Genomic DNA, 10,468 nt, shown 5'->3' on the forward strand with positions numbered 1-10,468 from the left:
CCAATGAAAACAAACATCACCCCAGCCCCTAGCACAGTGGCTTTTCCTCAGGACACAATAGCTAGACACTTCCATAACACGATTCATTCCCAAACATTTTTGAGCTGAAAAAACAAAATAACAGTAATCTTTTACCCAACAGAGGAGAGGAAATATTATAGTTTCCCACTTTTTTGAAGAAGGTGACAAAAAACTGATAAAACTTTACAGATGAGTTCACCATCTACTGCTTTTCTATGAGCCCCAGATGTAGAAAGCACAGACAACTGTGTCCCTCATGGCCAGTCCATGCACATTTGTGCAGCTATACCTTGACTTTTGGGTCAACATTTTGGAATACTAGTTCAATATGCAGCTCTTCACTGTACAATAGCAGGTTATTGACAACCAAGCTTTAAGATGCATCTCCAAATTCCTTAAGACACACCTAATACTGCCTCATTTGAAGCACTGACCATTAAGGTCTCTGCATGCAAGAGCTCTACAAGGTAAGATAAAGTAATTCTTCTGGCCAAATAATCAACATAGTGACTTTTATTCTGAGGGTGAAAGTTTTTAAGTGGGTTTAGCAAAACAGTTTGCTTTGTTACAGAACAAGAACCACAAGAAAGCAGAAAAATTTACTCATCTCCAATGACAGCAGAAAAACTAATTTCTTCAATTTTTGAGACCCTGTTTTAATAGTTCAGTTATAAGTTGCCAGAGTAAAGGTAATGAATATCTATATTGCACATATTTTGTAGTTGTCACAGAAACACAACAGCAAAGACATTTCAAGCATAATAAAAAAAGTCTAAACCAGTTCTCAGGTTTCTGCCCTGCATTAAAGCCATAGAGAAAATTTGTACTGCTTCACCTTCTTTTCCATTACGCTGCAACATGAGGTGGAACAATGGAAAAGTTTTATTAAGTCTACAATAGCTATAGAGGCATACCATCACAATTTTTAGAAGTCTGAAAAACTATAATTATTTCTGACCCTGAAGAATGGCAATCACTCCTCTCAGGAGCCACAAACATGATTTCGTTTACCTGCATTTTAAAGCATCTACTAATTCAATATGAAGGAACAACAGAAACTACAAAGCTGTGGAGCTTCATATTTTTCTCCTCTTCACTTAAGTGTTCCTATAAGATGTGCCAAGTTAAGATTCTTTGGAAAAGAATCTTAATTAATTGTCAAAGAAAAACTCTGTCACAATAATTTTTAAATTAAATTCTGCTTTCCTAGAAAGCCAGACTTCTGCAATCATGCTGGGAGCAAGAAATTAGCTATCTCATCTTGCCCTTCTCATGCTGTTTCTATACTGTCTAGCAAAACAGTCCTAAGAAAGAAAAGAATAGTTACACTTGTGAGTGCACAGCACTGAAACACAAATTCAACACAGTTTTTTCACAATGGCATTTCAGAATGGCAGTGACACAAACACTGAAGTTCATGACTTGAGTTCAGCAGCTTTAAACAAACTTTTTGCTTAGAACAAGAAATTGTGAAAAACATCGTATTTTATCTCATGCTCCATACATCATATTTGTTTTTTCCTCTGTTTGAGAGTACTAGACTCTGTACTATAAATTGAACTTCAAAAGACCAGTCTCAGCTGAGGTAGAAGTGAAGTGCTAGATGCCTTCAGTTCAGTGCTGCAAGTGCTCAGAGAATGTCCTACATGGCAAAACCCAAACTCATTAAATCAATTCCTTGTGTTATTCTCACAGCATTCATTTCAGTTGAAACAATCTGGCTACAAACATTTGTTCCTTCTGTCTGACTCCTCTCAATATTTACTCCAGTCTCCCTTTTTCTTTTCTTAATATTATCCAAAGGAGAATCGTCTTTCTTAAAATATCCACTCCAGATGGCCCTGTGGTTATAAAAAGCTGGCTTTATATACTGAAGCTAAATAACCAAATTATGTACTAGTACTAGAAAGCTACATTGCTAAAGCACTTATGGTCTTTGTAAGCTATAAGGCAAAACAATTGCAGAAAAAGAGTAAGATCACCCCTCTATCCTTTATTCCTTTTTTCTTTTAAAACACTTTCAGAGAGGTACCAAACTTGTTAATACATTCTAACAGTGTCATGAACAAACAACTTCAAATACATGGAAATACAAATTATGGAAGTTGAGAACAAATGTAATGGGCATGTGAATATATGCATTTCTACAAAATAACACAGAACTAAAGGCTATAAAGTTTCTTTTGGAATGACACATCAGGTAACCAATGAGGATGAGATTACTGTATTCAAAGCAGACTGTCAGCTGACTAATGCAATATGAAGTAATAGGGAAAATGATAGTATTGAGATGTAACATTCAGAACCATCTTATGCACATAATATATTTCAAATATTCCAGCTCCTTTCTTGAATAGTTAATGTTCCCACAACTGTAACTGACAGCAACAATAACCCATGTTATGATAGTTCAAAACTGACACCGAAGTAGCAACTGATTTACGAACCTTTAGAAATGTTCTGTCTATTAACAGATCACTTATCAGAACTTCCACATCTTTTTCTAAAGCATGCAATACTGTCAACTGTCAGAGACACAATCATGCACTAGTAAAACGATAGGACTTGTCCCTTGTGCCAGTTTGTTACCTTTCCATTAAAACAAGAGTATTAAGAAGGAAATAGTTGCAATACAATCTGAATTACCTCTCTCTTTATAACTGGAAAAATGGCTGGGACAGCTTATGCATGACTATTAAGTAGAAAACAAGAAAGTAACTTAAGTCATACATTTCCACACCAACAATTTGAACATTTTGAATCACAAAATTATAAAGACTATTCTTACTGTCAACAGAACATGTTAGTAATGTCCAGCTTAACACCCACACTACACACTGGCAGTACACACCACAGAGAAACTTATAAACAAACTCAACTAACAACATTTTTCAGAAGAAGAGACCTCTACAACGCTGTCAGACTACTTTTAAGGTTTCAATCCTCCCTCTCAGAAAAGTACATTTCCTTCAGTTCAAGGGTGAAATGGTTTGTGCAGGCAGGCTAGAAGAAAATAGTCATTACCAGCAAAGAGATCTTCTCTGTCACCATCCAGCATGATTTCTGCTGGCTTTGGACCATTGGAGTTTGTGCTGAGGTCTTCGGCGGGAAGACTTGCTGGCTCTGGAGATGAAGGACTAGACTGTGTTAAAAAAAAAAAAAAAGTGAAATGATTATAAGAGAACAAGTTGCCATGTGTCAGTATATAAGAATTATTGCAACATTGTTTCATTGCAAAGAAACAAAAGATTTACAGAAAGGGAACTCTGTCAGCTATTTCCATTTCCCATTCCTAGCACAGCAACAATGAATAAAAGATATGAGCTAGTCAACAGCTATTAATTTCTTTGTTGGAGAGAAAAAACAGTCAACAGTTTCTTCAGGCTTATTAATATGAAACAAAAGCTACTACAGAATGACCTAGAATAAGTTTTTAGAAATGCCAAATGTAACTTGATTATTAGGTTCCTCCTGGAAAGGCTTGGATTTAAATCTGGATTTGTACATAGCCAAAAATCAATATGGAAATCTCCAAGTGCTCTGTGATTGAAAAGAATGTATTAATGCCATCCAAATAATTAAAGGCTGCTTGGAGCTGTAAGAAATTTTGTTAGCTTTGGAACAGGATTACTGGCACAGAGGATCAGAGGATTACACTGTATTGTACATGGAAGCTGGGCTTACCAGAGATACAATTTTTTAATTCACTGAAGACTAGAACTTGCCCTGTTGAAGACACTAAGGAAAACTAAAGCAATACTGAAACCAGGCCACAAATGAGTATGTGTTACACCTAATAGCTGAAGGTTTTAAGCAATTTCACAACTCAGAAGCAGCATACTTCAGAAGAAATGGTCTGCCTCTCCAGCCAGGGCTGTGTAGAAGTGCAAGTTCAAAACCTTGCATTCCAACTAGAACAGAAAAGCATGGAAATGCTTGCTTTCTCAATGCTTGAGGTTCAAAAAGGTTAAAGTTTTATCAGCAAAAACAGTTCTTCACTGAAACATTGTAAGTACTCATTCCAAACCAGTTTTGCTGCTATTTAGCTTTGAACAGCAATCCACTTACATTTTGATAGACTGGAGTTTTAGGACACAGTTGGGAATCCCCCGCTGCCACAGATGCAGAATGCATGTAGGTTTGTGCTTGTCAAGTCACTGCCATGAAAAACAGCCATAGGGAAGAAAAGCCTTCCTGAACCTTTATAGCACATCAGCAGAGAGCTTTCTGCTTTATCACTTAACTATGCTCTTGCTTAATGAATGGTGGAAGAGAGCCCCTGGAGAATGCTTATACCTTCAAGCTATTCCCTCAGTCTATCTTCTGAGTTTTATTGGAAGTAGCTATTTCAGTTACTAATGGTTATTTTTGACTATACCTGGCTTCTAATCACAAATCTATTCTATCAGACACAAAATTCACTTTGAACACTTAAATCTGATCAACCCAAGGAAAATATCTGCGTGCCTAAAGTTACAAGTTAACCAAAGGTCAATACAGAGGTATTCCCACTTTAAAGGGAGATACAGATTCCTCTAAAAATAGCTACAAATACATGCCACCAAGTCCGTTTCTGTTACTGAGCTGGGAAAGAGCCTGTCCAATGGCACAGAAAAAGCCAATATTTCTGCACTGGATACCAGGCTTCATAGCTGTAGTTAGTAGAACAATTACAGGCAGCTCTCTCCAAACTTCATATGGGAATATTTGCAAGGGCAAGGACTCAAATAGCCCTTATGGGCACCTTGAAAACCTGAAGAGGAAAGCTGACCAGATGGATATCCCATACCTTGTAAAACCATGCTCAGCAAAGCTATGGTGAAGAAGGACAGAGAGGATATCTGGAGTTAGAATACTTGTTACACTTCTCTCTTCCTGGAGATGGCTAAGCACAGGCCTGCCCATGGAAGAGGTAAAAAAAAAAAAACTGCAACTTTTATTCTACCCATCAAATTCTCTTCATCTCTGTCTACTGGTCTTCTCATTTTTACCCTTCCAATTTTTCTCTCCCATGTCAGGAGGAGTCATGAATGCTAGACAGAAATAAACTTCAACAAGCTGACAGGTGATATGGTCCCTACTGTCTATTAATCTTTCTGTGGCTCTTTGGTCCTTTTAAACAGGACCAAAGTGTTCTCAGACAAGATGAATTAAGAATGGGAACTAAATATATTCACTAAGAGTTGTGACTTTATAAGAAAAAATGTGTAGAAGCATCTTAAAAATTATTCATGGTCTGAACACTGCATTAGCTTGTTTAAGAGTTTTGCAATGAAGTGTAGTTTCTTCTCTTCAAAACGAGCATAGTTCTCAGGGAACTATAAAAACCCAGCAAGGCACTGCCCTTACGTAGGAAAAACTGAGTCAATTTCTAATAACCTGATTATTTTGCACAGCCAGTGGGTCAGAAAGTGCCTCTCAGAAACCAAAGAAGCACCCATGCCTGTGAACAATACATTAAGCTGTTTCAGTTACAGTCTTCTATGGATGAGAGCTAGAAGACAGGATCCCAGCTTTGCTTTTCTATCTCTACAAAATATAGCTAAAATGGCCAATGAAAAATGCCTGTCAAAGGAATCAGTAGTCAGTGCAGTGAAAATCTCTTTTATCAGACAAGACATGGAGATGAGACTAACAAAAACCTCATGGCACAGACAAATAGCATAGCTGTTTAGAAACTTTAAATTTACTCAATGCCAAGTATTCACAAACTGTCATAAACACATCCATTTCCTGAAATGTGCACAGCTGTGAAATTTCTGAACAACTCCTGAGCTGAAGGTTTGGTGAAGCTTCCAATAACCAAGATACTCAATGGCCAGGACATCCAGGTATCCAGGACAGTCAGGATCCTGCCATGTTTTTCTTGAAAACAAGTTTCTGATAAGATGCCCATGGGCCCATTCCAATTTACAACATCAGTAACAAGCTCTATTTTCTGTTCTTTTATTGTTCCTTACATCTGGAGGCAATAACCAAGTATTTTACAGCTCTGACTTATGAAGAAACAAGAATAAGTTCTTGCATTTTCGGCTGGTTGAAATTATAGCTCTAGACATTTGGACATCCTCCTTTCTCTTAATAGTAGGGTACCCCCAAACTAGTTCTCTTTGCATGAGCCCCTCCTAGCTTCCCTCAGTCAAAACACAGAGGGCTGACAGAAGGTGGCCATCATCATATTCTAGTTGTTCAGGTTAACCCAGCTCACTGTCTGAAACAGGGTTACAGGAGCTCACAAATCACAGCATTGGCAGAGACAACACACTCAACATCAGGACAGTCTCATTTGCAGCAGAAAGGAAGATGACACAAGCAGCCACATTGGAATGAATTTCCACATACTTCTGTTACAGCCTAGATTTAACATCAAGCAACAAGACACACATTTTCAGTAAAATTACATCAATTAATCTTGGATACAGACTTAGCTTTCTGCAAAGGTATAGTACAGTATTGAAGGACTTAGTGCTTTTCTCTCTGATATTCCAATGGGAGCTTTACTGCTTCCACAGTAACGGCCACTGTTAAACTGAATGGATATTATTAAAGCCATCTAGACTTCTGTGGCTATCTAGTGTTTTGCCTCATGTACAAAAAACAAATAGATACTGCAGATCTTTGACATAAACAGATCAACTGGCAATGAGATTATTACACATCCTGCCCTAAATTACATTCCATGATAAATTACCACATCTACTACTTACTGATTATTTTAAAGTTTCTCCATGTATTTTTCCATTAAAAAAACCCCAAAACACCAATAAACAGGAGTATGGGAATGACAACGTATGTTTGAATGAGTAGATGGCAGCCTAGGTTCCTCTGTTTACATGGCAACTTCATGAAAGATAGACTGGCAGTACAGAGATAAGTGAGAAGTTTAGGAAAAGTGAAATAAGAAATGGTGTGATATACAAACAAGAAAGATGACAAAGACTGGTGCATGAAGGAGGGAGAAGGTAGAAATGGTGAAAAGAGAGTAACAGTGACCATTTTTTCAGAAAATCTAATGTATATCTTACACATATGTCACGAAATTTGACTTTCATGCAGTTGTTTGTGGACCCTTCTAATGGGAGCAGAGTACACAAAAAGCAAATTAGCTTGTTGATTAAACTTGTAATACGGAGTGATTCTTTTCATAATGCACAATTAACTTCCAGAACTTCTTGCTGTGCAAATCTTGGATGCTGTTTTAAAAAAAACAAAACCCAACAATGGCCAAAAAACAAAACAAAAACAAACCTCAAAAAAACCCACATCATGAAAAATACAAAAAAAAACCCAACCAAAAAACAAAACACCCAAACAAAACCCCACCAAAATTCATGCACTTGAAATTTTAGCAAGTAGGTAACAGTCTACCTAGACCTCAGGAAGATATTGAGCTACAAAAACCTGACATCTAGGAGAGCACTGCAGATGCCAACCAGCACACATATAATAATATCACATGGAACTCACCACTGATTATCACTATAAATGCAATTTTGGCTTAAACCATGTACATAATTCATCCCAGCTGTTCTCACTAATGAAAGCTACTCTGGCAGCTGAAGGGAAATCTCTCAGTAACCCTGTATGTAAGAGAGGCAGTGGTGCATACTCACAATACAGTTGGCACAATGAAAACAAAATAATCATTCTCATTCTACTACTCTACTACGCACTGTGGATACCTGACAGTAAAATGAACATCCCATCAGCTCAGACAAGCTGCTGCCCAACCTAGTTCCCAGTTCACTCATGTCCAAAGACCATAGGAAGGAAGAGTTCTCATTCTCTGCCATACAGCAAATTTTCAAGTCCTAAAAGGTGTTTCCACTGCACCCCAGAAATCCCAGGTGTTACAGCTCAGCGAGACCTTTCTCGCTGACTTTCTACAATTGAAAGAGTTCAATTCAACACATTACCTTTTTTGCAACATGCACAGAGAAAATACTTTCCATTTGAAGCCACTGAAGTAACTAAGCCTCTCTGTACTTAAATGCTACATATTTGCCATTCATACTGTACAATGAATGTATATTTTGTCAAAAGCAACTTAGCTTGTGTTTTCCAAATGGAGACTTTGTTAATATGGAATCTATTTGAAAGATGCATTAGAAAACACACAGTTTTTCCACTGCACAATCAAATTATAGACAGGAAAGGCTCAGCACACATTTTGTGAACTGCAAAGAGAATGAAAGCAAGATAAAATAGGAAGGAACTGAAATTAATCATGCTAAAAGCAAATAGCTCCAAGATAAAGCATTTGGGAACCTTTTCAAAGTACCAAATCCCTCATGTAAGTTGGGTTTGGACCTCAGTGTCCCTTGCCGCTCTCTCACTTCTGGTATCAGCAACTGAATGCATGATTAGCTACAAAAAGCATGGCACCATTCTGTTGTTACTATACAACTCCCACTGCCACTTATAATCAGTTTGTCCATGAATATTTACCAGATTAAAGTAACACTCAAGACAAAAGGTTAACTAGGCCTACATCATCAGACAATCATTCTTCTCTGGACTATGGTATTCTATACACTGAATCCTCCAATTTATATTTAAGCTAGTAAGAAGTCCAAAGTCAATTTTCACCACCTCTCTCTTCCAAATCTTCAGGAAAATCACAAGATTAAGGCAGTTCCCTAAATGCTGATGCCAGAAAAAGCTTACTGACACAGCTTTTAAAAGCTTCTCTTTAAGCAACAAGGCTTCCCCTTTCCCCTTAGAGACTCTATCCCAAACAGACTGTGTACACAAACAAAGCAGCAGAGCGGAATTGTCAGCAATTGATACAAAGCCCATTTCTTTGCCAACGTTTGCAGTTAGAGGAGTTTCAGTAACTTTTTTATCTCATGGTAACTGTGACTTGGACACTAAATCTATCTTATCTCCTGCAGCTTTAGTTCCTGACCACATCAATAAAAACATTGTTTGTGTTACACTGCAGTCTTTCTCCGTGCACTGAAAAAGACTCCAGTAATGCACACTGTGTCACACAGAGATGCACAGAAGTCTACTCATGCAATTCTTGTCAACTGCTGATTCACATCATTTCTTATTCCTTCAGTGCATTTTTCCCACAGATTTTTTTCTACCAATGCACAGATTATGCATCTATAAAAAGAAAGAAAAAAAGTAGCTTGAGAAAAGGCAAGTGACTTTAACATACATTTAAAACCCACTCTGTACACTGCAGGGTTTTTTCTTAAGGACAGACAACAACCAGAGCAAAACCAGAGAAACATGCACCAATCCTATTTCTGTAAATGTCAAGGACAGAAAACTCTTCAGGAAAAGAGGAACAGAACAATTTTCTTTTTAGATGGCCATCAATGCACAGGAAGAATAAAGTTCTTCCAGAAGATACTGGCAAGACACGTAGGTGGAACGTGACCACAACAACGTGCCAAAAAGGTTCCCGCTATAACGAATGAACACACAAGCGTTTATCATCTCTCCTCCAGCTTCTTTCCCGGCAGGTCCCAGCAGCTGCCGCAGCCCAGCACTGCGTCGGCTCCCTTGGAAAAAACCTCAGAGACAAATAAGTTTCTACAAGATCTGCAAACTGAAATGGAGTGAAGCCTCGGAAAGAGGCCAAACAAAGAAAATGGGTCGTTATTAATCCACTCAAAGGCGGAGACACACACACACCCACACTCACACCCACACCCACATACCCCAGCGAAACTGGAAAGAGGTAAGGTGAGAATATTCCCCTGGCAGCAGAAAAGGGTAAATGAAAGGAAAACGGAGGTACTTGGAGGAAAGAGGTTTGAGTTTCTCTTGGCAGCAGAACCCCCTTCTCTCCGTGACGGAAGCTCCGAGGAGCCGAAGCAGAGGTGTGCGGAGGGGCCGCGACCTGGTGGAGGCCAGGTCGGCAGGGGCAGCGGCGGGGCGGGGGCCCGGGCAGGAGTGAGGGGGGCCTGGGCAGGAGCGAAGCACTGGCGGCCTGACAGGGAGGGGAGGGCCCGGCGGGCGCCGGGTCGGCCACGGCGCGCAGGACCTGCAGCCGAGGGCGACCTTTCCTCACCTCCAGGGTGGACACGGTGCTGGTGAAGAGGTCCTCGCCGTCCTCCAGCTCCTCGAGGTCGGCGGACCGCGTCTCCCCCAGCGGCGGCGGCTCCCGCTCCGCCGCCATCTTCCCCTCCGGCCCGGCCCCCGCGCTCACGTGACCGCCCCGCCGCCCCGCCGCACGTGACCGCGGCGGCCCGGCCGGGGCGGGGCCGGGCAGTGCCGTAGGGCCTGCGGCATCCTCACGGCCGTCACGGCCCCTGCCACATCCACAGCCCCTGCCACTTCCCCGCAGCCATCACAGCCCCTGCCACAGCCGTCACAGCCCCTGCCACATGCTCAGCCCCTGCCACTTCCCCGCAGCCATCACAGCCCCTGCCACAGCCGTCACAGCCCCTGCCACATCCACAGCCCCTGCCACATCCACAGCCCCTCCCCA

At 40.4% G+C, this 10,468-nt stretch overlaps 1 protein-coding gene across 3 annotated transcripts in view; it reads right to left on the reverse strand.

The window, feature by feature from the left end:
• SNX2 (sorting nexin 2) overlaps nucleotides 1-10,205 on the reverse strand; it is a 29,798-nt gene extending 19,593 nt beyond the window's left edge. For 2 of the 3 annotated variants that reach the window (XM_054652519.2, XM_077171983.1), the window contains exons 1-2: nucleotides 10,049-10,205; nucleotides 3,046-3,163 (exon numbers count right to left, since the gene is read on the reverse strand). In XM_054652519.2, the coding sequence (XP_054508494.1) occupies nucleotides 3,046-3,163; nucleotides 10,049-10,156 (226 nt within the window). In that variant the 5' untranslated portion in view covers nucleotides 10,157-10,205. Of the gene's footprint in view, nucleotides 1-3,045; nucleotides 3,164-4,089; nucleotides 4,179-10,048 lie in introns of those variants that run through there. The other variant, XM_077171984.1, reaches the window with a different exon arrangement.
• Nucleotides 10,206-10,468: the final 263 nt, after the last annotated feature.

This window comes from Agelaius phoeniceus, chromosome Z, assembly GCF_051311805.1.
Source record: "Agelaius phoeniceus isolate bAgePho1 chromosome Z, bAgePho1.hap1, whole genome shotgun sequence".
Classification (NCBI taxonomy): Eukaryota; Metazoa; Chordata; class Aves; order Passeriformes; family Icteridae; genus Agelaius; species Agelaius phoeniceus.